The 26,558-nt window shown below is 41.3% G+C and overlaps 2 protein-coding genes across 3 annotated transcripts in view; one reads left to right on the forward strand and one right to left on the reverse strand.

Annotated features, from left to right (window-relative positions):
* Nucleotides 1-21,423, forward strand: part of POLQ (DNA polymerase theta) — a 43,491-nt gene extending 22,068 nt beyond the window's left edge. Inside the window, exons 16-30 of the mRNA XM_035141188.2 lie at nucleotides 323-3,249; nucleotides 4,259-4,405; nucleotides 4,902-5,095; nucleotides 5,313-5,553; nucleotides 6,778-6,971; nucleotides 8,112-8,249; nucleotides 9,111-9,285; nucleotides 10,478-10,607; nucleotides 12,182-12,291; nucleotides 13,079-13,263; nucleotides 13,559-13,670; nucleotides 16,397-16,521; nucleotides 17,125-17,278; nucleotides 19,049-19,164; nucleotides 20,229-21,423. Coding sequence (XP_034997079.1) covers nucleotides 323-3,249; nucleotides 4,259-4,405; nucleotides 4,902-5,095; nucleotides 5,313-5,553; nucleotides 6,778-6,971; nucleotides 8,112-8,249; nucleotides 9,111-9,285; nucleotides 10,478-10,607; nucleotides 12,182-12,291; nucleotides 13,079-13,263; nucleotides 13,559-13,670; nucleotides 16,397-16,521; nucleotides 17,125-17,278; nucleotides 19,049-19,164; nucleotides 20,229-20,342 — 5,062 coding nt within the window. The 3' untranslated portion in view covers nucleotides 20,343-21,423. The remainder of the gene's footprint in view (nucleotides 1-322; nucleotides 3,250-4,258; nucleotides 4,406-4,901; nucleotides 5,096-5,312; nucleotides 5,554-6,777; nucleotides 6,972-8,111; nucleotides 8,250-9,110; nucleotides 9,286-10,477; nucleotides 10,608-12,181; nucleotides 12,292-13,078; nucleotides 13,264-13,558; nucleotides 13,671-16,396; nucleotides 16,522-17,124; nucleotides 17,279-19,048; nucleotides 19,165-20,228) is intronic.
* A 928-nt stretch (nucleotides 21,424-22,351) lies between these two features.
* The window catches only part of STXBP5L (syntaxin binding protein 5L), a 74,079-nt gene continuing 69,872 nt past the window's right edge, over nucleotides 22,352-26,558 (reverse strand). Inside the window, exons 24-26 of one of the 2 annotated variants that reach the window (XM_035141186.2) lie at nucleotides 26,349-26,460; nucleotides 24,977-25,197; nucleotides 22,352-24,347 (exon numbers count right to left, since the gene is read on the reverse strand). In XM_035141186.2, the coding sequence (XP_034997077.1) occupies nucleotides 24,306-24,347; nucleotides 24,977-25,197; nucleotides 26,349-26,460 (375 nt within the window). In that variant the 3' untranslated portion in view covers nucleotides 22,352-24,305. Of the gene's footprint in view, nucleotides 24,348-24,653; nucleotides 25,198-26,348; nucleotides 26,461-26,558 lie in introns of those variants that run through there. The other variant, XM_060268695.1, reaches the window with a different exon arrangement.

Consider the following 26,558-nt stretch of genomic DNA (forward strand, 5'->3'; position numbering starts at 1 on the left):
AAGCTAAGTTGTCACCTCTGCTTCCCAACCCCCTTTGTTCACTTTCTTATCAGCATGTAGGCCAATATAAAAATTGACTTTTTGTTAAGGTTGCATGTTAGGTGACATGCTAAGCAGAGGTTGAATGGCCATCTGTCATGGATGCTTTAGCTGAGATTCCTGCATTGCAGGGGGTTGGACTAGATGACTCTTGAGGTACCTTCCAACTCTACAGTTCTGTGATTCTATGACAGTAAGAGTGCTATGGTAGCGATTCTTTACAAATTTCTAAAATTTGAAAGCATGATTTCCAGGTAATGTTGTCTTGTTTCTTCTGCTTCAGTCGTAGGGCAGTGGATGAAGATGAACAGGCTGTTGAGGAACACCAAATTACACCCCTTATATGGATGTCTGGACTGAAGGGTTTAACTGAGATTGAAGCAGCTAATCTTGTTGTGGAGGAGGCTAAAACTCTCTTAAAGGAGGACTTGGCTGCTTTGGGAGTGCAGTGGAACCCCAATGCCTCTCTTTTATCAGATTCCTCTTGCACATTTTCCGTAACAGGACAAGTTGAGGAAGAGGAAAAACATAGACTGTATGGGAAACAGATATCAAGAAATAGCCAAAGTATAATTTCATCGGACAAAAGTATCAATTCTCAACCTGATAGTGCAAAATGGGTTAGACAAAAAAATAAGAGGTCGTTAGATGCTAGTTTAGTAAATGGCAGACTTGAAGAGACTCTGGTAGATGAAACTAAGGCAGAGACAAGAAATGATAATGTATGCTGTAGTGCAAGCAAACGGCTGAATCTGAGGAAAGATGGGGAAAGTATGAGAGATACCTCTGTAAAGCAAAAGTTGGATGCCATGATAAGTACTGAACAGAGGACAAAGCCAGGCTTGAAAGCTACTTCAAAAAAACATCATGTTGCAGCTAGATTTAAGAAAAAGGCTGGAATTAATTTAAATCAAAGTAGGGAACAGAGCACAGTTGCAAAATGGAGTACGCCTTGGAGTCAAGAATCAAGCTTCAACAATCATTTTCTGCCCTCCAGCGACAGCTGTGAGTCAAACCAGAAACACCACCAAACTGTAACTAAAGGATCATTAGGCTACCAGGAAAGAATTGACAAAATATCCCTACAGGCAAATGAAATCTACCAAGATAGCGGGAAAACAATGCACAAATTGCTTATAGAACCTATACATGCTAGTGAATCCAAATATGAGTTAACACTGAATAATCACACTAAAACACCCGCTTTGAATTCAGTAGAGGGAGATACAGTTCCTCTTAAAGATAAAATGGAAATGCAAGATGTTTTGGACAATCTGGTGATATCTGATAAGAAATTGAATCTGAAAAGTAATTGCAGCAAATTGGAGCTCAGTAAAAACAGTGCTAGAACCATAATTACTGAAAATAAAATGGACAGAGGTAGAAATGTTTTTAATGAAGCAGCAAGTGGCGCTATCACCACAACTGGAAATAAGCAAACAGCAGAGAGTTCTCGAAAAGGAGACAAAAATGACCCTGGAAGATTCAACCCCACCCTGGAAAATACAAGTACAGTTATGGGTAAAGTGCATAATCACCCTGATAATGGTCTGAAGCCTTCTGAATGCATCAAAAGCTGTTCTTCTGATCTGTATTTTGTCTTCAAGGAATTTGAAGAAAGCTTCCAGTTGGATACGCAAACTGAGAGGATATTGCAACAGGAGGTGGCAGCTACAGTAGCTGATAAACAAAAAGTAGAACTAGTAGCAGATTCAGCACTGAAAACAAAGTGTGCTAGTACTTCAGAAACTAATGCTGCATATACAATGGATGAGCTAGCATGCAGAAAAGCAGAACCGTTACCTGTTGAAAAAAACGATGTAGCAGGAAACACAGCTTTATTGCATTGTAAAGTGAAAGGCGCTCACAACAAGCCTACTATGAAATACCCAGAAATATCATTTTGCCTTGAAAGAAACAGTTTTTCTGTCATGGACTCCCAGTTAGAAAGCTTCTTACGGGACTATCAGACTCCAAATCTGGCAGAAGAGCAGGAAACTATTGTTCTTTCAAAGGCTTCCTTTGCTCCTAATCAGTACCTACCTGCTGTCAATTCAAATTCAAATGCCAAGTGCTGTCCTTTGCCTGAAATAAATTTGAATAGCAGTGATAGTTTGTTGTTTGATGAAGACTTTAACCAGGATGTTCACATTGGTGAAGCTGTTGCCATGGGAGAACTTCCACTGCAGCAAATTATCCCTGCTCCTTTTAAATCCACTTTAGAAGATGGTCTTCCAGGTGAACAGAATGTGGGGTCAGGCAAGGGTGTATCAAATACCACTATAAACCAGCAGCGACTGACAGAGTATAATGAGGATGATTCTCTAATGTTCTCAGATGCTGATTCTTTCCACATAGCAGAAAGGCGAGATAGTGAGTCCATGCCTTGTTTTCACAGAAACATCCTCAACAAGTTGAAAAATCTGAAAGAGGCAGATGATGCTGTCCGACCTGAGATTACTGGAAAAGATGCAAATGCTAACCAAGTGGGAAAGTGTGATTTTTTATTTGATTTAAGTCCAGGAATGAAGGAAGTCTTAGATAAATGGCCAAGCCCCACTGGAAATAAAACTGAAATGGATACAAGAAGCAATTTGAGAGTAGTGCTGTCTGAGAAAAATCAAGATTCTGCCCTATCCTGTGGTCAGTCCATATTTCGCAAAGATTTTAAGAGCAACTGCATAATTAGAGGGATGGATGATCAGAGTAAGACCTGTGGCTCTTTACTAATCAACAAAAAAGGAAGTTCCATTTCTTGGACAGATGGGAACAAGGAACCTCTTTCTCCAGCAAAGTTCATGGAGCCTCCTTCACAGTGTTTGGAACAATGCTTTGTGACACACTCCAAAGCCAGAAATATGAACCCCACAGACAAAGCTCCTTGTCTTCAGCTCCTGCAGAACGCTGCACTTGATTCACACCCGCAAGCAAAAATCTTGCTGCATGAACCAGAAAATGGCAGACATGCTGAGTTTCCATCTGAGGACGACTCTATTATAATTGAAGGTTTTTCACTGCAGTTATCTCAAGATCTACCATCCTGCAGTGCTGAAAATTTTGCTATAATTGATGTAGCGAATGATAAGGCTCTTTTCCAAACCTTCATTAAAGAATGGAGCACGAAAAAGAGATTTGCTATCTCGGTGGCTTGTGAAAGAGCAAAAGGTCCCCTTTCCCACAGATCAACTATTGGTGCCAAGTTCAAGCAAGGTGAGTTTGCCCCCTGTGCTCCTTCCATTATTTTAGAAATGTATAATCTAGGCATTTTACTCTGGACTTAGTAAAGTAGCAAGTGGTCCTGTATCTGAAAGTTAATCTACGGATTGATCTGGATCCGGGAAGGAAACAGAGTTTATCTTCTAACATGTATACTGTGGTGCCAAGTAGGAAGAAGGCATATGCCTAGTTTTAGCAGCAAACAGTCACTTGGAGATACCAAAGATGACAAATACGGATTCTTCACTGGTTAATGAGAAATTGCATATAATGTTTCCTCTCCACAGTTCCTTACGCCATTTAGTGACAAAGGTTCGGCTATCATGGATTTATAGGTTATAGAAAACACTGAGTTTGTTACACAAATTGAATCATACAATATACAGTCGTACCTTGGCTTTTGGACAGCTTAGTTTTCGAATGTTTTGGCTCCCGAACGCCACAAACCCGGATATGACTGTTCCAGTTTGCGAACTATTTTTGGAAGCCGAACATCCAGCGGAGCTTCTGATTGGCTGCAGGAGCTTTGGTTTCTGAACGTTTTGGAAGTTGAACGGATTCCATTTGACTTCCAAGGTACGACTATATATATCTGTCATTTAACATGTGGCCCAAAGAACTATCACTGTTGCACTGACTTCAAGCTCCACTTTTCTGCTGAGAATGGCTAGCAGGGAGCTTGAAATCAGTGCCTATCAGCTGATCAATATTGACTACAAGCCTTCCTTGACAGTGCAACATTTGGAACACACATCAAGGCTCCCAGTTGTCAGCCATGTTTCCACAAGCCCTCACATGACATCACATATGATGTCAGGTGTGAGGCAGGTGGGTTTGGGAGAAACTGCCCTGCAAGCTACCCTAATCAGGTCTGTAGGCCAAAGGTTCCCCCACCGCTATCATAAAGATAATTATTAAAAAGCAGGAATAGAAAGTATGCTTTGCACACAATTTGCAGGAACTTCAGGGGGTCTAACAGATTTTAATTTTTGTGTGTTCATAGGGAACATGCACCAGGAAATTCAGTATGAAGGTGATGGATTTCCTGTTACAGCCTGTGAAGACCTGCTGGTAGTTGGATTAGCTGTGTGTTGGGGTGGAAAGGATGCTTATTACATTTCATTGCAACAGAAATCTCAAGAACAGACTGGTAAGGAAGTGTTTTATAAAGGAATGCACTTTAGAGAAGCCTATGCATAGCATCTTGCTGCCTTCTCAAATCCATGTTAACTAAATTTTAAAGTATTGTTTTATCCATAAGAGTGGCAGTTATGGTTTATCTGGGCAGAGAACAATCACAGAATACTGACGAAAGGTGCAGCTTTTCCGAGGGACGGCAGAGCTTGGATTGCTTGGGGGTAAAAAAAAATCTCACATAGGATTCCAGCATGAAAAGATGGAAAGGAGTTTGGGACGCAGCCTTGTGTAAGGTGCAAGTGGGGAAGCTGATGGCTGGGAGTTCAGATCCATGGGAAGATGTAGGATACTTCTGACAAAAGACCAAATGGCACAGGACTGGGGAAAGATGGCAGAAAAAGGCGTGAGCTTTGAAGCCTATGAATAAGGATGCTGTGCTCTTAATGCGAATGGCTTTTCCTCCATGGGTCCTTGCCATAATACTTAAGATGGTTTCTCTGTTGTTTTAGAAATCAGTGCCAGTTTGGAACCACCTCCCCTGGATCAGAACTTGGCTGCGGCAGAGAGGTTGCAGCACCTTCAATTACACCTGCAGGATTCCAAGAGAGCATTTTCGCTTGCTGTGTATGATTTCATTCAGCACTACAAGATCCTCCTGAAGGCCTGTGGCATCTCTCTGGCAGGATCCTATGAGGACCCAAAGGTTTTATAACTAACACTTTTTCTATCTTCTCTATCTGTAAAGTGGGAGTGATGTTTAAAATCAATGTTTAAATCCCCCAGGAATTGCCAGAAATAGAACTTAAAAGTTCCTATCTTTGGGAAGGGGTGCACATACATATACCCAAGTCTTGTTGCATTCTTGTGGGTGGGGGACACACATTTTGAGTTAAGTGTGCTTTGCATTTCCCTCATTCTAGGTGGCGTGCTGGCTGTTGGATCCTGAGTCTAAAGAACGCTCCCTTCACAACATGGTCACCAATTTCCTTCCTCAGGAATTGTTCTTGCTGGACAAACTTGGAGCAGGCCAAGGGTGTCAGAGTCTGGGGCTCAGTGCCAGCGCAGATCATTCTGGACGATACAGAGCAGCTGTGGAGTCTGTTCTTGTCTTTCATATTATGGAGCATCTGAATACTCTGTTGCATAAAGATAACTTGCAAGGTGAGAATGCTAAGACACCCCATAGGTGGTGTTTAACTAAGTTTTACTCAGAGTAGACCTATTAAAATTAATGCACCTAACTTAGCCATGTTCATTAATGTCAATTCACTTAGTTAAATACCACCCTATGAATTAAGTTTAAAGTACGTTAGTCTCCGGTTGAATTTCAGACACACGTTAGAAAATCCAAAAACCTTATACGCTGTAGTGTGAAATTGTTTGTATTTTGCTATGATTAAACATGTTTGGAAAGTGAAGGAATATCAGTACTTTTTACTAATGAGAAACAAATTTTCACACATGACAATGAACTCTTTATCTCCCCCCCCCATTTTTCTTTTTGCAACACTGTGCTTTTTTGTAATTGTGATGCCCTGAACCTTGGGCACAAGGCGTGTGACTTTGGCAATACAAACAATGAATGGTTATGATTCAATAGGTACATTTTCATAGACTTTTACAATTGTAGAGTTGGAAGGGACCACAAGGGCCATCTAGTCCAACCCCCTTCAATGCAGGAATCTTCCCAGGGTGGAGCTCAAACCCATGACCCTGAGATTAAGAGTCTCATGCTCTACTGACATATTGTTTGATCCCAGTATGAAACCTTCTCAGGTGTGATAGGCCTCTAACTCTGATGTGTGTGTTTTTTTAAAAAAAAAGTTGATTGTTTTTAACCCCTTCAGATTCTAATACAGTCGTACCTCTGGTTAAAAACTTAATTAGTTCCAGAGGTGCATTCTTAACCTGAAACTGTTCTTAACCTGAAGCATCACTTTAGCTAATGGGGCCTCCTGCTGCACAATTTCTGTTCTCATCCTGAAGCAAAGTTCTTAACCTGAGGTACTATTTCTGGATTAGCGGAGTCTGTAACCTAAAGCGTTTGTATCCTGAAGCATTTGTAACCCGAGGTACCACTGTACTATTTTCTAGCTGTCTTGCTTTCAATTCCTTGACCCATAAATTCCTATTCACTCTGCACTCTGCAGATACTCCTTGTGCAACCTATTATTAAGAGCTACTGAGAATGTTAGTGGGGTGGAGTGGAGGGGTAATTGGTGCAAGCAACATCATCTTTATTATTATTATTATTATTATTATTATTATTATTATTATTATTATTTATTAATTCAAGTAATAGGAACTTTCACTTCCGTCATTGTGTGTTTTGTGAAACTGAATGAATGTTGTCTTTTGCCTCATTTGTCATTGTGTACTTTACAGATACTTTTCGTAAAGTAGAGATGCCAAATCAATATTGCCTGGCCTTGCTGGAGCTCAACGGCATCGGATTTAGCACAGTTGAGTGTGAGACGCAGAAACATGTCATGGAAGCAAAACTAAACGAGATTGAGAATCGGATATATCAGCTGGCAGGTCACAGTTTCTCCTTGACCTGTCCTGATGACATTGCTGAGGTACTGAACACATGGCCCCTTTCAATAGAGTGAGCCCTGTCCTTATTGTGATCAGTGGGAGAAAACTGATAAACAAATCCACCAGTGAAATTTTGACTGGAACAAAGTTGCCGTCCTTCAGTTGGCCAGAGTGCTCCTTCCTTCTGATGAGAGGCTGTTCTCAACACATCGTGGGTGGAATTCAGTGTTTTGCTAAGGCAATAATTGCATCAGTGCAAGCATTCCTGGAATGGTGTTCCATCTCTCCCAGCCCCAGCCTCTTTGTTCTGTTCCAGGGATTCTCCTGGCCTCCCTAAGCCAATTAGGGGTGTGTGTGTGCTGAGGGAAGAGGGTGGAGGGAAAGCCCCGTTGCACTAGCAGGACTTCTTCATCTGAGTGCAGAGAGAGACTAGAGCAGGCACCCCCAAACTGCGGCCCTCCAGATGTTTTGGCCTACAACTCCCATGATCCCTAGCTAACAGGACCACTGGTCGGGGGAAGATGGGAATTGTAGTCCAAAACATCTGGAGGGCCGAAGTTTGGTGATGCCTGGACTAGAGAAACACACAGACTCTAAACTTCCAATAAAAATTTAAATCAGCAGCTGCCATTATTTGCATCATTTTAGTTAAAGTGTTCTTAGTATTTTATGCAGAAAATGAAGGGTCAGATTCTGTTTAACTGCTCATTCTTACTTTTCCTTAATTACCTCATTTTTTATTATTATTATTATTATTATTATTATTATTATTATTATTATTATTTATATACTGCCCTATACCCAAAGGTCTCAGGGCAGTTCACAGAACAAAATCAGAATATAAAACCTCAAAATACATAATCAAAATAAAAACAGCAACCCAATACCCCCCCAAACCCCACATTTTAAAAGGGCATAGGAAGTCAATCATATATAAACCAAAAGCCTGGTTAAAAAGGACCGTTTTTGCCTGGTGCCTAAAGGTGTTTGGTTAAAAGTTGGTTTTTTAAAAATCCAGTATTGGTAAAATGGGAGTTTGTGGCCTAGCAGAGCTTGTCGGCTAATGGGTTAGCTACAATCGCAGTTCATTGTGGGTTAAGAAGTAGGCATGGGAAGGAGGAGTTGTCTAAGCCCCAAGAAAATGGCAAGATTCCACTGACTGAATTTATTACCTCTTTCAGGTGCTGTTTTTGGAGCAGAAGTTGCCATTCAATGGAGAATCAAAAGTGCAAAGGGGCAAGAAAACATTAGGTTACACTGGAAGGAAAATAGCAAATGGGAAAATTGCCAAATTAAGCAAGCAATTCAGTACCACCAAGGTATATTGTTTGTGTGCAACCCCTGGAAAAGCATCCTTTCTAGCCTATGTGTGATTGTGGGAAGCTAGTCATTTGTAAAAAAAACACTGGTGGAATTATGTTTCACAATTGCTGGTTTTGCATAAGTGATGTCCACACAAAAATCAAGTTGCCTACTTCAATTTCAGCGCATTACTGTTGTGTTACCTGACTCAGTATTATCAATTCCATGCATTACTTAAAGGCCTCAGATGTTTTCACACGTGAGCTGTACTAACTGCAGCTCACCGTAACAATCATGCCTAACTGGTCTTCATAGAATCCTAGAATTGTAGAGTTGGAAGGGACCACGAGGGTCATCTAGCCCAACCCCAATCTACTTGATGCTTTAAACAATGTTTCCTAAGCCAATGACTAGGACGCATTATTGTGGCAGCAAATTCCATTCAACTTTTGCAGTAAGGCAATTGTTCAGGCAGGAAAAACATTTTTGGGTTCCTGCCTTGGAATGAGAAGACAAGTTTGTTTACTTAGGGCTTTCTGTAAGCCTTAATGGGGAAAGGTCCAAGAAGAGAAAAGGCAGGAAGACAATAAGAGATAGGGGCTGGTTGATCTTTCCCATCATCTCCCAACCCACTCCCTATGTGCTAGGAGGTCTCTTTTCTCCAAGCATCACAATGGCTCTGCTTTGTCATCTTCTGTCCCGTCTATGGCAGTCAAAGCAGAAAAGAAAGGAGGCTCTTGATACAGGACTCCTGGTACCATGCTAGCCTGGCTGTACCCTCATATGGCCCAGAATATTTTTCAAGGGTTGCTCCCAATGTTTCAAAGAATCAGTGTGAAAGACAGCTAACTGACTTGTGCCACGGTTAATTTCCATAGGATGTTCTGGAGAAACTGAGGGCCTTGCACCCATTGCCAGGCCTGATTTTAGAATGGAGGAAGATCACCAATGCCATGACCAAAGTGGTGTTTCCACTGCAGAGGGAGAAGCGTTTAAACCCTGTGCTGGGCATGGAACGAATCTATCCTGTTTCTCAGACTCACAGTGCTACAGGTAGCAGGTGCTTTTTACATCGGAAGGTATCTCCTTGGCGGTTTATCAACGTTTGACTGAAAAAGAACCAGGAAAGCTAGTGCATGGTCCAAATGAATCATGGAAGCTTTGCAGTTTCTGTCTGACTGCACGTGTTGTGGGAAAGGTCACTCATTAATTGAATGTCCCTAGAGCAGGAATGTGGAACTGGTTCAAGCTGCAGGACCACATCTAGAACTGGCCCAACCTCAACAGGGTATTTCGGCAGGTTGGAAGGACTGCCCACCTGCCAAATGTACAAAGTTCAAGCCCCAGGAGCATGCAGAGGTTTCTTCCCTATCTTTGCGGTGTGGTGCTTAATGTTAATATTGGAGATCAGATATCTCTGTGCCTGATGTCAAGTGGCTAACAGGCATGTATGGTTTATTCAGATGGCCTTGTGGGCCAAATTCAGAGGACTGATGGACCTATTTGGTCTGCAGACTGGAGGTTCCCCACCAGTGTCCCATGGTTACATAAAAAAAAATAAAATACTGAAATGCCCACCTGCTACTTTGAGGCCTCCTTGCCTGACTGCTGAACTCACTCTACTGCTTAACTAAGCATCTTTTTCTGAACTGACCTACTAGCTAGATCTGTATGGAACTGTATTATTAGTGCAGTTTTCTTTCTACCCTTTCTCCAAAATTTTCTTGTTTTCTGTAGCCCCTGAAGCTTGCTGTCTTGGGTAAAATTGAAAGCTCAGTTTCTACAGGCTTACCAAGGATGTAGCCCCGAGCCATATAGGATTTAGCTCCTTGAACACAGTGCCATTGCTGTGCCCTTGTTGGTCAAATCTGATGCTTAAAAATTATTGAAATGGGTATTACTTATCCTCAGTCACTTGGCTGCTTAACTTGCCAGTTTTCTTGATGCTTTGTCACTGCAGCTCTCTGTAACTCATGGAGTGAGCTTCTTCACTGAACTCTCTTTAAATTTGCATCATACCTATTCCATATAAACACTAGAATTTTGAAATGTACTAATTGAACATGATCATTTAAAGAGTACTTTGTTCTGCAAAACTGGAAGCTTGTTGGTCAAGTCTGCTTTGTCTTCTGCTTTTGCATTTCAGCATTTAGTGCTTTAGTTTTAGCTTCAGTATTCATTCAGAGGTTTGCTGTACTGCAACATACTGCCTGTCTTTTTACCTTTGCACCATTTTTGTTTTTAGGCCGTATAAGCTTCAGGGAACCAAATATACAGAATGTTCCAAAAGACTTTGAAATTGAAATGCCAACCATTGTTGAAGAGAGCCCACCTTCCCAGAAGGAACACAATGGGTTCAATTTACTCAGAAGCAGGTAAAGTTTTCTCATCTATTTTTTAAAATCAGCTCTCAGTTTTTTTCTGATACATTCCTGAAAAGACCAGAATGTATCAAAGTTAGGGTGCCTTTTTCCACCATGAAACTGAAGGTGGTTTGCATTGAGTTCCCAGAAGGTCTTCCATCAAAGCATTAATCAAACTGGCTTGACATTATCAAGGTGGCTGTATCTTGTCCCCTTTAACCATGTCTTGGGTCTATAGCTAATAGCTGCTGGCAGGAAACATAAGGAATAATCTGTAAACTGATGTGGTTGTGGAGTTTGCTTAATTGCCTGCATTTGCACATTGCCACACTTGTATTTATAAACAAAAAGTGACCATTTTTGGTGCATTGTTTTGTTCTTTCCCATAGTATATTGTTTTATTTATTAAATATGTATACTGCCCTTCATCTGATGATCACAGGGTGGTTTACAGCATAGAAATACAAAATAAATAACAAAAACAAACCAATAGCCCCCCCCCAATACATTTAAAAATCTGATGATTGTCAATTCAGCCAGTGGCCAGGTTATAGAGGAGCATTTTTGCCTGGCGCCAAAAGACATGTAATAAAGGCGCCAGGGGAGCCTCCCTGGGTTGAGCATTCCTCGGAAAAGGCCTGTTCTCATGTTGCCGCCCTCCAGACCTCTCATGGAGGGGGCACACAAATAAGGTTGTATGGCTACAGCATCTAATTATTCAAAAGCCTGAGTATAGTGGAACCTCAGTTTACAAACACAATCCGTTCCACGGAGGCGTTCGTAAACGGAGGCATTCGCTCCCCGAAGGCATGCTTTTGCACGTGCGCGAAACGCCGATAGAGCACTTCTGCACATGCGTGATCTGCGCATCTGATGCCGTGGAACCCGGATGTAAACACTTCCGGGTCCGCGGCATTCGTAAACGGAGGCGTTCATAAACAGAGGTAGTTGTAAACCGAGGTTCCACTGTACAGGAGTTCAGGAAAAGCCAACTGGAGTGAGGTTTGTACAAGTACTCTCTAAAATGAAGGCCATCAAGGTAGATATTTTTCCACTTAGAATCGCTGTGATATGTACACCTTGCAAAGTGTCACCAAAACCTCACATCCTGAAATTGCAGGATGTACATGAAATTTATGTGCATACTGCCAAGGCCAGAGATGGCACATCACAATAAGTACATACAAAGTGCATCGCTATAATAGGCTAGTCATAAGTACTATATCATCTTATTGGAACCATATTGGGAATGAAAAGAAGTTTGTGTGTGTGGAGTGCTGTATAAAAATGAAGATGAGAAAAAGATGAGAAAAAACTTTGAAGTATCTGAATAGATGCATTTTTTAATTGTTTGCTTGGTTACAAACGTCCAACCTTGCAAGCCAGACATCAAGTAACAAAACCCACCCTCTAGAAATTACTGCTTGACTAGCCTATTGCATGCAAACCAGAGTAACAGTCAGCCATAAATATGGTTATTTTGTGTTAACCTGCTACAGATATTAGATTTAACTCTGCTGTTTCATTTAACATCGTGTGTCTTACAGAAGTCAATTAGATGCCAGTTATTTAATTTAATTTTACAGATGGAGAAAGCATTCTGTGCTACCACATGGACAAAGGAGTCTTGCTGAACCCAGTGGGGGGAAAGTACCATTTTCTGTTAGCATGAGGCATGCCTTTGTGCCATTTCCAGGTAACACCTTGAGAATTGCCTCATTATAGAGCTAAAAAGTAGAAGGATATACAGAATTGAGGAATTATATTGTGCTGACACAATGGGCCTGTTCAGACCCAATAGCAACCAAGGTTTGATGTTACATTAACAAGCCTGAGAAATCTTGGCATCGTCATGTACTGATGCTTCTTCTTATGTGTAGCTCCCCGTCATTATTTGCAGAAAATCAGTTTATCAGCTTTTTCTGAAATGGGCAAACTATGGTTTGTACTTTTCATCTAACCAAGATCACAAACCAGGGCTTATTGTCATGGTTTGCATGGGGTTGCCATATTTCAAAAAGTAAAAACCAGGACACCCCGAAAGTTGTTGATTGACTTGCCTAAGATCCAGGACAAAGCGCTGCCTTACAGAAATCCCCCCTGGACATCAATTTCACCGTTGAAATCCTGGTAATGTCTGAGAAAATCCGGACGTATGGCGGCCCTAGGTTTGCAGGCAAAAACATACCATGGTTTGCACATTCAGATGAAGTGGCATGGTATTGTAGTGACAAGGCTCCTTAGTCATCATGTTTTGGCATTGCATCTGAAGAAGATCAATGTTTTCAAAGAACGTATGCCCTTCCTTTCTCATATTTCACAGGTGTGAGGAAGAAATCAGGAGCGTTTGCTTCCATTTTCAAACAAATCAGAATCCCATGTTTGTGGATCTCTTGAATGAACAATAATTTCAAAGAAGGAACCTGTTTTACTACCTGGAATAAATGCAGAATTTAGGAATTATTCTGTTTTATTGGCTGCAGGAGGCTTGATCTTGGCAGCTGATTATTCCCAGCTTGAGTTGAGGATCCTTGCTCATTTGTGTTGTGATGAGCGGCTTCTCCAGGTCTTAAATGATGGTTCTGATGTGTTCAAAAGCATTGCTGCCGAGTGGAAGATGATTGACTCTGAAGCAGTTGGGGATGATTTAAGGCAACAAGCCAAGCAGGTAACTCATGGAAACATCTAGAATTCCTGGAGCATTTTAATATAATTGAATGATAGTGGGTTTTGAAATAAGTTGTACAGGCTGAGGGATGGATTCAACTAAATAGCAAATGAGCAAACTCATTTAAAATATTGACTATTTTAAATTTGTGTCCTTTGTTGCTTTGTGAAGATTGTGCTTTATTCTGATAAACAAACCTCATTTATAAGTAAGCAAGCAGTTTTTCTCGCACTTTAGTCCTCTTGGTTGTACAGTGTACTCTAGAATTAAAATTAAAATTGCATTATTTTTCTAGATTTGTTATGGAATAATATATGGAATAGGAGCGAAATCTTTAGGAGAGCAGATGGGTGTTGAGGAAAAAGATGCCTCCTGCTACATTGACTCCTTCAAATCAAGATACTCAGGTAAAGATTGCCAGCATCTGATTGTCCTGGCTTTTTGGCATAATTAAGTGATTAATAATATCAAGCATATAGTGGGTGGTGTAAATCTCTTTGCCTATGTTTTTTGTAATCTTTTTGGTGTGGGTTAAAAGAGAATTTAAGATACTGAGCCAAGAACTAATAATAATAATAATAATAATAATAATAATAATAATAATAATTTATTATTTATACCGCGTCCATCTGGCCGGGTTCCCCCAGCCACTCTGGGCGGCTTCCAACAAAATATTAAAATACAGAAATTCAAAAGGAGTAAAAACTAACAATATGATTATTATATTATGGCATACGTATCAGTAGCAGCACACTTTAAAAATATCAACAGTATTAAGCTGATATCTAAAGGCTGCCACATAGAAGACGGAGCAAGTTTGTTTCCTGCTGCTCCAGAGGGTAGGACTCGAACCAATGGCTTCAAATTACAAGAAAGGAGATTCCGACTCAACATCAGGAAGAACTTTATGCTGGGAAGAGCTGTTCAACAGCAGAACGGTCTACCTCCAAAGGTGGTGGACTCCTCTTCCTTTGAGGTTTTTAGAGAGGGGTTCGATGTGCTGGTGCAATTTGGGAAAGTGGGCAAAATTGCACTAAGCGCTTCAGCCATGTCTTGGTCAACCCTGTGCTGGTCCCGGGGGTTACTCAAAAAGGGACGTCCAAGTCTGGTCCATGGTTCATAGGTTCAGGGTGGAGTCAATCCGAAGAAGCCAAGGCTGGGAGCAGGGCAGGGCATCAGGTGAGGTCAGGAACAGGTACAAAGTCCAGGAACTAAGGCAGGTCAGGATCACAGGCAGGGAAGCGAGGCAGGAACACTGGCAGGATCTAGCAACCAACAATGTTGCTCCTCTTACCTTGCATAAACTCTTAAGAGTTGTAGCAACTTGGGAGTTCCAAAATGCAAAACGAAATGCTATGAATGTACCATGTTTCAACTTGTGGTATTCTGTCAGCTGCAGAATTGGATAGCAAAAGAAAATAAAACAGCGGCATGTGACTGAACAAAGTTTCGAGGTCATTAGACATTTTGTTTCAGTACCTGCAAATCAGATATTCCATAAATCAGTATTTGGTAAGACACTGCTGTGAATATTGATTGATTGTCAAAGCTGGACATCTTAAATAAATCCTATCTTAAAATTTTAGAACGCAGGTGATCCTTGAACAATCCCTTGCAAGTAGCTATCTCAGAAGAAGTCTGGGAGTTGAATTTGTTATTTCTTACTAGTAGTTCAGCCTAAGTAGGTTAACTTAATAGAACATTGTGAAATACAGAAGGAAAGATATTGGAAATATCACATGAAGTTAGTTATTTAACTGAAGCTGTACACTGTTTGATTGTTATAAAACCTCAAAGCAGTTTGCAAAGTGATAAAACAATGAAATCGAGAAAAATTCACAACCATGCTTTAAAACATACAGAAGTTAAAATACTAAAAGAGATTAAAATTACCTGAACTTTCTAAGCATCTGGGTAGGCTTGACTAAACAAGAATGTCTTTAACATATGCTGAAAAGAGTACAGTGAAGCTGCCTGCTTGACCTCAATAGGCAGGGAGTTCCAAAAAGCAGGTGCTGCTACTAAACAATCAAGTTCTTACAAATGAGGGGTGGGGTCAGTCTGATAGATTAAGCAAGAGGTTGCATACAAGCACCACTTGCAAACAAATGGGACATTTTTTGAAATACGGATTTGCAACATAAGTTTTTGAGGTATTGTCTAAAGGCACAGGAGGCCACCTCTTGCTGAATGAAGCTAAGCAAGTGTGGGTCTGGTCAGTACCAGATTGGGTTACCTGGGAACTGCATGTATGCAGTGGAACTGCTGTGCCAGCTTTGTTGCTATTGCATTTATATGGATAGAGTTGGGGTAGAAGCAGGGCTGTGGCAAGATTGGAGGAGCATGGGTGTACCAGGAGGACTGGTAACACTGGCACCAGTCAGGAAGGCATCTCTGGGACTCCAGCCCACCACATGGGTTGCTACTGCATGTATATGGGACACGGGTGGCACTGTGGTCTCAACCACTGAGCCCCTTGGGCTTGCCGATCAGAATCCGCGTGACAGGGTGAGCTCCCGTTGCTCTGTCCCAGCTCCTGCCAACCTAGCAGTTTGAAAGCACTCCAGTGCAAATAGATAAATAAGTACCACTGCGGTGGGAAGGTAAATGGCGTTTCAGTGCACTCTGGTTTCCATCACGGTGTCCCCTTGCACCAGAAGCGGTTTAGTCATGCTGGCCACATGACTTGGAAAGCTGTCTGTGGACAAACGCTGGCTCCCTTAGCCTGAAAGTGAGACGAGCGCCACAACCCCATAGTCGCCTTTGACTGGACTTAATCGTCCAGGGGTCCTTTACCTTTACCTTACTGCATGTATGCTGCCTTAAACTTCATGATGGAAGGAAGGTGGGATAGAAATGTAATAAAACAAAATAGCAAATCCACTGTTGATTTGCACGTTTCTACAATCTTGCAGCTGAAATGTAAAATATGTAAATATAACAACATAATAAATCAGGAAGCACATCTTCTTTTCCTTTCTTAAGGAAGGGAAGTTCTGAACATATTGACACCCAAGCATGGAAGTGTCCGTATGAAATGTCAGCATATACACAGAATTAACAAGAGCAGCTGTTGTTGAATATTTTGGATTGAACTGGAAGTTGCACAACACTGTTTCTTTTTTTAAAATAGGCATTCAGAAATTCCTGAGAGAAACAGTCAGGAAGTGCAGCAGAGATGGGTTTGTGCAGACAATCATGGGGCGGCGTAGATACCTGCCAGCGATTAAGGACTCAAATCCTTACAGAAAGGCTCAGGTATGCAAAGAAGTGTTTTTTCAGCTGCTAAAATCTAGCTGAGGGGCAAGACCCATTGAGATAGCTGAGTTTTACTCTCTCCCCACTTGGTACTATATTACTGTGCCCATTCAATCTAAGATGAGCCAACTTAAATTTAGTTGTGCACATTGGACCTTTTTGCTGGAGTAGCTTTCAGGGACCAAGGTGCCCTCAACTGTCTTACTGAAACTGAAAGCAATACCAGAAGAATACAGCATTTTCCTTAGCTGCTCCTAACATTTCCTTCTAAAACTTCAGAATCCACTGCTCTGTTTTTAACTAGTTGTGCATTGCAACTGAGCTGGGGTCGGAGGGACTGTGCAAAGCTGAAGGTTACTTTTGGGAGTCTTGCTTTCTGCAAGGCTTTCCTTCCCATCTGTTCTCTCACTGCTTGTCCCATTCACCCAGGCTTGAGATGTGGAAGGAAGACTAGACAGTTGCAATTTCTTAAAACTTCTGTACTTTCTATTCCTCCTTTTAGGAGTTCAGGCTGTCCACTTCAGAAACGCTGCACTGAAAAGATTTGTTGTTGGGGAGGGGAAGTTGGCTTCTTCTTCTTCTAAGTCATTTTGTAACTTTTAGGCAGAGAGACAAGCTGTGAATACTATCGTCCAGGGTTCTGCAGCGGATATTGTCAAAACAGCCACAGTGAATATTCAGGCTCAGCTGGAATCTTTCCCTTCAGCAGTAAAGTCTTATGGACACTTGGAGAGCTCATTCCAAAAAAGACAAACAGGTATGTTTTCTCCTCTGGCTTTGTATTTGGTAGCAAATGCTCCCAATCTAAAAATGTTACTGGGTGGGGGATAAATAGTCAGTGTTCTCTTCCGAGAGCCTCCTCTTTGTTTGTTTGGTTTTTTCCCCCCATTTCATTTACTGCAGCGCTTTATTTTCCTTTCACAATGATGTGTTGGGCATTACAATTCTCAGCTTCAGGATGACTTACAAATTTTGGTTTTCTACTGTCATATGACAACATTAAGGCAACGTACAAAAATCTTACATAATTTAAACCTCTTTGTATGAAACAGCTGGATTTGGGCTGCATGTATGCCAGTAAAATTATTTCAAATGGTGGGTCACTATTCCCAAGTCACCACGATTGTCCAGTGCTTATTTATATTTTCCTGATCCCTTGAGCAAGGTTTTGAGTACTTTGAAGAAATTGAGGTACGAGGAACTTGTGGGTTAGACTCTACTTCATCAGATAGAGGACTCTAAGGCTCACGTGGCTTGTTGAATTAGAGGTGATGGCATTAGCCAAGAAAAATGGATTTTTCTTAAATTACAGCAGCAAGGGCACTCATTCATGATTTATTTCATTTATGATTCTATATAACTTTGAAAACAGCTTTCTAATGCTAGAAAGTGTCATAGGTAAAATAAAAAAGGTAAAATACAAATAAGACAAATAAAGAAATACACTTTGCAGAACAGTCATTTATTTAGGGACTTCAATAATGTTTGATGCCTGCAAGAGTGAATATTTTGAGAATAGGTAATACTTTTTCATAATGTTCAAATATGCTTGAAAACTGCAGTAAAATGATAACCAAATGACCCCTGAAAAGCTTCATGATATATATGATAAATGTTGGAAATGTGGCAGCTTTATCCATATAGTGGCTGTGTAACAAAGCAAAGGAAACTACAATTAAATCTAGATGCTGTTTTATTCTTGTTAATAAAGGCAAGTACCTGTACAATAATAAAAACTAATATTCTATATGATTTTTGCAGTCTAAGAATATATTTCTTATGGGTTGCTTCATGCTAGTTGTTGGAAAAAAGACTCAAATCCCTCTTGGAATGGGAACAAAAAATGTACAATACACAGCTATGGCAATATTTACAAGCTATTTTAAGACTGAAAGGAGGAGGCAGAATTAAACAGAATGAATTGAACACTGGCATTACAAACACATGATTTTCCCAGATGCAACGATATTTGACACGATATAAAATATAAAATTATGAATAATATACTTTACATTTTTCTTAATTTTTAGAAACATTCTTATATAAAACCAAATATTAGTTAAAAACTTAGAAGAAGAATGAGATATTATCCAATACAGGAACAGAAATACTAAAGAAATAGAAATGCTAAAGCAATAAAGAAGTAAAGCCATCACAATTATATATTTTTCTTCAAATTCTTTATTCAGTTTTACACTGTACATTTGAATTCAAACATTAGTCACGATGATCAACATTTAGGATCCCCTGAACCCTTAGACTTCCCTCCATGGTTTCCATTATCAAACTTTTTCTACTGCATCATATATTTTATCTCTCTTTCTTAAAATAATCCATTTTTACCTTAGTTTTTAGTACACCAACAAGCGTTACTCTAGCCCTGCCAAAGTTTTTAGTTGTTTACAGGCCATAACAATTATATAGCAATACAGAACAAATACAAATAATGTCTTTAGGTACTTGTGGATTTTTATAGCTCTTACCATAAGCATTATTTAAGTCATTGTTTAGGTTTCATTCTGTCTAGGAAAACCAGAGAAGATGGCAAAGAGGAAGATGATACATTCCGTGCATGGAGGCTTCTTCATACTCCAGCTGCATGATGAGCTTCTCTATGAGGTTGCAGAAGACAGCCTGATTCAGGTATGAGGAATTGGTTTTCCTGAAAACTGGGGAGTGCATCCCTCTAATAATGTGGCTGGTGTGTTTGTCCACAGGGTGGATAAAAATCAATGATTTTTAAAAATAAATAAATCAAAAAATCATATTTTCCCCATTTAAATCAGATTTTTTTAAAAAAACATTTTGGAGGAATTTTTTTCCCTAAAGCTAGTTTTCTAGTTAAGTTACATTATAGTCCAAAGGCTATTCATCAGGAAATAAGGATTTGTTTTAAGTTTTTCGTGTGTGCTTAACCACATCAGTTAACAAGCACGGATACATATGCTATAATGTTATTGTTTTAGTTAAATAATTTGTTACTAAGGAAATGATTATTTTTCTCCTTCCAATAAAGTATAGCAGAAAACTTGCCCTAATATAAACAGTTCACTTACTAACCTCACAATAATTTCATAACTACCCATGTATTTCTGATAGTATAACCAAATCAGTAATTTTTGATATAACTGTAAAACTAATCTGAAAATTATTCCAAAAATGAAACCTTCATCTGGTTGTAAATATGAAGATTGTACCAGCAAGAATGTCTTTCTGTAAAAAAAGTGATTTAAATCAAATCCACCCTGTTTGTTCACCAATGTTGGCTTCGATAAACTATAGAAGTATGATGGTAATATTTGTGCCATTCAGAGTTGTTGCTGAACCAATCCGCAGTATCTTCCTATGTTTATATGTACATCTCCTCTTCTCACTTTGTTGTGTGTGCAACAAATAGACTTGTGAATTGGCTTTTAACTCTGCCGTAACATGCAATTTACCTATACCTTGTAACTGTTTTCTGTGGGTGTACGAAGCTGCATTTGTTGAAAGGTAGACACAAACTTGAGGACGTGTTGTGAGCCTTTCCTGGGAGAGTTCTGGCTTCCAGAAAGATGCATTCAGCTTCTCTGAATTTTAGCATAATTCTGAGGTGTTTCCAGATATACCAGTTGGAAATTCAACATGTCTGATCAACTGGGCTAAATAAACTGTGGCCCTTTCTGTCTTATTGTCACGCTAATTCTTCTAAGTGCATTCTCCTTTAGGTGGCACAGATTGTTAAACATGAAATGGAACATGCTGTAAAACTTGCGGTGAAACTGTCAGTAAAAGTCAAAGTTGGGCCTAGCTGGGGAGACCTGCAAGAGCTGGAGTTGTGAACAGGAAACAGACGTTTGTACTGCACTACCCCAATGCTGCAGTGAAATGCAAGACATCTCTTACGAGTCTGGACAACTGGATCCATTTCTTTCAATGATGATTTTGAATTCTCATAAGAATCTTTAAATCATACTTCCCCAACCTGGTGCCCCCCATAGTCCAATACAGCTAGAGGGTGCCAGGTTGGAGAAGGCAGCTCTAAATGACATATCGCATAACTAGAAATCACAATGAAATGCTTAAAGTATTTAAATTAATTCCTAGTAATTTATTTATTTATTTATTTGAAGGCCTACAATTTTTCTATTTCTTAACTGACTTGTAAGAACCATTCTGAGCTTTGACATTAGCTTTTACAGCTGGGATCCTCTGGAAAGTTTGATTCCCCAGCTTGTTGTGTCAGTTCATTTCCCCCACCTCCTGAACATTTCACAACGTACGCAACTGAATATACAATTTAGGGCAGCTATATATCAGATTTCTGTGATACTTGCATCTTTAGGAAAAGGATGACATTTCCTGGGAATTATTCATACATGCATATGTCTCACTGCATTTTACACCATATGCACAGAAGACATTACATTAGCAGCGTTTCCAAAGTGTGCACAGTTGAAAAGCAGTAACTTTGTGAAATAGCCCGTTGCTAGATCAAAGAGGGTGTCCTTTGATTTAAGGGACTATGATGTTATTGTAGTGAATATTCACCAGGTCTGTCCATTCACTTCCTTTGTTTGCTTTGAGAAAAATGAACTTTCTCTGATTTTCCTGTCTCTAAAGCAGGTAGCAGTATCCTGTGATTCTGGCTCCTGTTGTGGGTTTTCTGCTACCATTTTAACCAATGAATTGTTTGCTTTGTAAACTATGGTAAGAAACATCATTCATTGTTATGTAAATAATAAACAGATTTTTTTATATCACTTTCCTTCGCTGGAGCGTTACTTGAAAAAAAGAATAGCACTGTGCTTTGACAGGCTACATACAGTGGAACCTCTACTTACGAATTTAATCTGTTCCGAATGCACATTCGTAAGTAGAAACATTCATAAGTCGAAACAATGTTTCCCATAGGAATGCATTGGGAATTGATTAATTCGTTCCGGGGTATTAAAAAAAAAAAGGCACTTTAAAGGCTGGCGGGAGGCAGCGATGGGCCAGATCCGGCCCTGTGGCCAGATCGGCAGCTGGGGGGGCGGTGGTGGCGGCTGGAGGGGCTGCGTGAGGTAGCGTGAGTGGCGGGGGGGCCAGCAGGAGGCCGGTGAGGGAGCGCAGGATCGGGCCCTCGTCGGCTCCGCTACCACCGCTGCTGCGAGCCCTGAATTAGGGCGCGGCGGGGGCTTTTCGCCGTTTGCCTTCCCCTTGATTCGGGGAAGGCAAACGGCGAAAAAACCCCGCTGCGCCGCATTCGGCTCCGTTTCCACAGGCACTTTGTCTCGGGGAAGCAGGCAGGGAGACGGCAAAAGCCAGAAAAGCTGCGGGCTGTTGCCGTCTCCCTGCCTGCTTCCCCGAGCCGTAGGGCATCGGGGACAGCTCTGCGCTGTGTGACAGGCGGGGGTGGGGGGAAAAGCGGAGGCTCCTCCGCTTCCCCCCCTGCCTGTCACACGAAAATCGGCGGGCGCTCCTTACCGGGCTTAACCAGCCCAGCAAGCAGCACCCGCCGATCTTCGGCTCTGTGCTGTGTGACAGGCGGGGGTGGGGGGAAAAGCGGAGGATCCTTCCTTCCTCCGCTTTCCCCCCACCCCCGCCTGTCACACGAAGATCGGTAGCAGGAGGCCGGCCTCGCAGCAGCGGTGGCAGCGGAGGCGGCGGGCCGATCCCAAGCGGGGCTGGCACACATTCGATCGTAAGTCGAATAAATTCGTAAGCCCGCCCCCATTTTTTCCCTTCGTAACTCAAAAAATTTGTATGTCGAGTCATTCGTATGTCGAGGTGCCACTGTATATTGTTAGATGCCTGCGGATTTTTTAAAAAAAGTTACACAGGTTTTTGTATTTGTGGTACTTTTTATCTATGCATGTGAGTTTTAGATGTGTTTTAACAATAATTTCTTATGTGTAGTGCTCACAGGGTCCTTGCCGTGGGAGCACATTCATCCGGTGCTATACCAGCTGCATTGGCTCCCGGTGGAGTATAGGATCAGGTTTAAGGTGCTGGTTTTAGCCTTTAAAGCCCTATATGGCATAGGAACCTCGTACCTACGGGACTGCCTCTCCTGGTATGCCCCATGGAGGACCTTAAGGTCTGCAAATAATAACACCCTGAAGATCCCAGGTCCCAGGGAGATTAGACTGGTCTCAACCAGAGCCAGGGCCTTTTCGGCCGTGGCCCCCAGCTCTCTCACAAGAGACCAGGGCCCTACGGGATTCGACATCTTTCCGCAGGACCTGCAAGACAGAGCTGTTCCGTCAGGGTTCCGTCAGGGTTCCGTCTGATTCTTTTCTTTCTGTATAAGAACAAACATTAAAGAGGCCTCCTAGCCTGCTCACAGGTCCTTTATAAGGCCAGTGGTAACAGTTGGCCCTGGAGAATATTAACCACACTCAATTTTACGCGTGGACTGCCATCTGTCCAGATTTTAATTTGCTCTGAACTAATTTTAAGATGTATTTTTATTAACTGAATGCCTGTTTTTATGTTCTTTGTATACTGTGTTAGTTTTATGATGCTAGCTACCCTGAGCCCGGCTCAGGGTGGGGTACAAATAAAATTACCAGTATTATTACTATTAATTAGAAAGCTCATGATTAACTAAAAAAATAAGGTTCCACTTTGTTTGCCTGAGTGCATCATATACAATTTATGCAACCTTAAAAGCCCTAAGTGGCAGACTTTGGGTTTCCAAATTTTAGTGGCATCTTATTTGACACTAAAATTCACTCCCTCTTGCACTCAGATCTACAGCATTGTTGTGGAGCCCAGTACGACCGAACTAGTTGCACTACCCTAAAACCGCCTCTGATACAAACTTGGTGGTTTCATCATAAATAGTGGGCCAGAGTTGGGATCCTGAGGGTCATCTAGTCAAACCCCCTGAAATGCTGGAACCTAGTCCTGAATCCTCACCTCAGACTCCCTCCAAGGCACCTTCTGATTTCCCCTTTATTGGGTCATCAGTCTCCCTCAGTGTTGGGCATGCTTACAGATCACAGCAATGAGTGGGGTTAATTTATTGGCCTAAACTGCTTAATTGCTATCTTTTCCAACACTAGCAGTGAAAAGGAAAGCAGCTAGTATTTATACAATCCTGCTGCGATTTCCAATCACCAGCAAAGGTTATCCTTTCTTACAGCTACATGATGTCCTATTGGGCTTCGACTAACGTAGACTGTTGCATAAATAAAGCACCATAATTTGGCCACAGAAGTTTAATCTTACTTTATTTTTCTACTAATGAAATGCACAAGTGTTTTCAAACTAAGATTGTCTACAGAAAAGGAATGTCAAATGAGAGAAATGCAGGGCATGGTCTGTTGAGAGCAACATGCTTGAGATGTACTGACTTCTTGCTTTAAAAAGAAAGTTTTGCTGCTTATTTCTTTTGTGGAACTTAGAAGTAAATCCCTTTTCTTCAATCACAGCATGCTTTGCTTTTGCGCCTTTGTTGTATGAGAAGTCAATTAGTCATGCAAAGTTTTAAGTTTAAATGCATTAACAATCTATTTTGTACAGGACATTTTAAACTATCAACAGTCCTCCCCACAGTTCAAACCTAATTCCAGTGAAATCATTACCTGTTAAAGATGATTGTTCTGGTGGTGGAGAGGGGGAGAGACTCAGTGTAGACTTGACTACAAAGACCCACCACGTGTAGGTCTCTGAAAAAGTTCTTCTCGCTTGATTATCTAGTGTGAAAGGGATTCCAAGGAGCTGCTTCTGCCCAATGACTGGATTTTTAGAATAAGGCCTCAAGGTCCTTTGACACCTGTTCTCAGTACACAGAAGTGTTGCTTCGTGGTTAAAAGTCAAAACTGGTACCATTTTTTGTCCTTGTATTTCAACATTACCTACAGGAGTGAGAAAGCAATATTATTCGAGAGACGCAAATTAAGAAGTCGTAGTTCAACATTGATTCCCAATATTTTGTAGCAGAGTACACCTCTTCCACCCACAAGAGGTGTTAACATTTGGCAGCTGAAAATGAATTGAGGCAAGCAATGTGACACTGGCTATTACTGGCCAATACGCACTCCATCTACCCCACTGGTGTCTAGATGAGAAGCCTCATGTCATCAAATTCTACTCAAAATTGATCCAGAGCAGATTCCAACGTAGCAGAGTAAAAACGTAAACACGTTGCAGGATTTAAAAAAAAAAAAGGCCAGAGACAATTGTATTTCATCCAGCAGAGCTTTATAGCTACTGAAGGCAAATTAGCATAATGGCCACAAAACCAATACATTGAGAATTGGCACTGTTCATAAGAAATCCAGTTATAGCAGACTTAACTTGAACTTACAATAGCTCAGATTCTCCGAAAGAATAACCCAAACATCATGAAGTTTCTTTCACACAGAGAAGCTTCGAGAACCCTCTTGAATTACAATAGGAAAGATCTCTACACATCAGATCAATACTTTCTGCACCAAGAAATGCAAACTGACACCTCATTCCTCATTCGAGGACCACCACTCACCTCATGTGCATGTTTGGAGAAAGCTTCTGCACTCGCCATCATTCTCGCCGTCCTTTCATCGAGCTCCCCCAGTTTCTGCCCCCTCTCATCAAGAGCAATGCGTGCACGAGCCAACTCTCCAATTGCGCTTCCTGCAGCTCCTTTCACCCCTTCAACGCCACCTGATCCAGGGATGTGCTGAGCAAGACTGCGAGATGCTTTTCCTGCCGTAGCCTCACCAACTACAAATGGAATTCAGAACTGAATCAGAGGGTTTTTCTACGTTTCCTGAATCATCCCTTGCCCTGGTTTCTATACTATACTATCTTTCCCCCCATTTGTTGATGCTATTTTGTAAAAAAAAAAAGGGGGGGAGATTTCCCTTCAAGATATCTATTCAATACAGCCAACATGTTATTTCATGCCCTCTTGCTGGGGGCTGTTGTGCAAAAGCAGCTCCATCTTCTGAAGGGATAATTATTTCATTTTATTAATTAGTTATATCCTTTGTTTTCCTCCAATGAGCAGTGACATACATGGTACACCCCCACCCCATATTATCTTCACAACAACCCTGTAGCTTAGCCTGAGAGACACCAATAGGCCCAAAGACCAATGAGCTTCATGGTTGAGTGGGGATTTGAACCCTGGTCACCCAGGTCCTCGTCCAACACACTAACCAATACACCACAACAGGATACCCAACTGAGACAGCTCTGCCTCCCCAGAGGCTCACTTCCGTCCTCCCCGCACTTAGGGGAAAAAATTCACACAAAAGAAAGGCAGCAAGAATCTTCTTTGGAGAAAGTCTTACCTGTTCAACTGTTAGATCAACTTGTGAACAGTGACAAGGGATGCTATTTCCTATCTATGCAGAACCCTGGCCACAGCCCTTGGCACACTAACACACACCAACTTGTGGAAGATCTGTTTTAAATTAGTGGTGTCAAACATAGTACAGTGGTACCTTGGTTCTCAAACTTAATCCGTTCCGGGAGTTCATTCGACTCCTGAAACCATTCAAAAACCAAGTTGTGGCTTCCGATTGACTGCAGGAGCTTCCTGCACTCAAGCGGAAGCCACATTCGGCTTCCAAAAAAGTTTGCAAACCAGAACACTTACTTCCAGGTTTGTGGCATTCGGGAGCCGATTTGTTTGGTAGCCAAGCCGTTCGAGTACCAAGGTACCACTGTATCACCAAAATCATCTATTTGAATAATCTTTCCCATTTTGTTGCACAGGGACAGCAGTGCATCCAAAAAGGTGTGTTGGAATGGCCACCAATTTCATTTTCTTCCATTCTGCAGGCGAATGCCTCCTTCGCTATTAGCCCTCTTTGCCTTTTTTCTTCATTTAGTATTTGATGCGAGTGAGAGGGGGGAAGATCACTTACAGAGCTCTTCCCTGTCGAGTGTGCCTCCAGTTCCACCAAACAGCCCCTTCAGAAAGCCTCTGTACTGAGCCTCAGGAGTTTCCACCGGAGTGAACAACTCCCCAAGCATGTCCTGGGCAAAAACAAATCAATTTTAGGCAAAACAACATACCAGAAGGTAGGTACTTTCACCATACTACACTCTGGAAGAGAATGGGATGTCTTCCCCAC

Source organism: Zootoca vivipara, chromosome 16 (genome assembly GCF_963506605.1).
Source record: "Zootoca vivipara chromosome 16, rZooViv1.1, whole genome shotgun sequence".
In the NCBI taxonomy this organism is placed as follows: domain Eukaryota; kingdom Metazoa; phylum Chordata; class Lepidosauria; order Squamata; family Lacertidae; genus Zootoca; species Zootoca vivipara.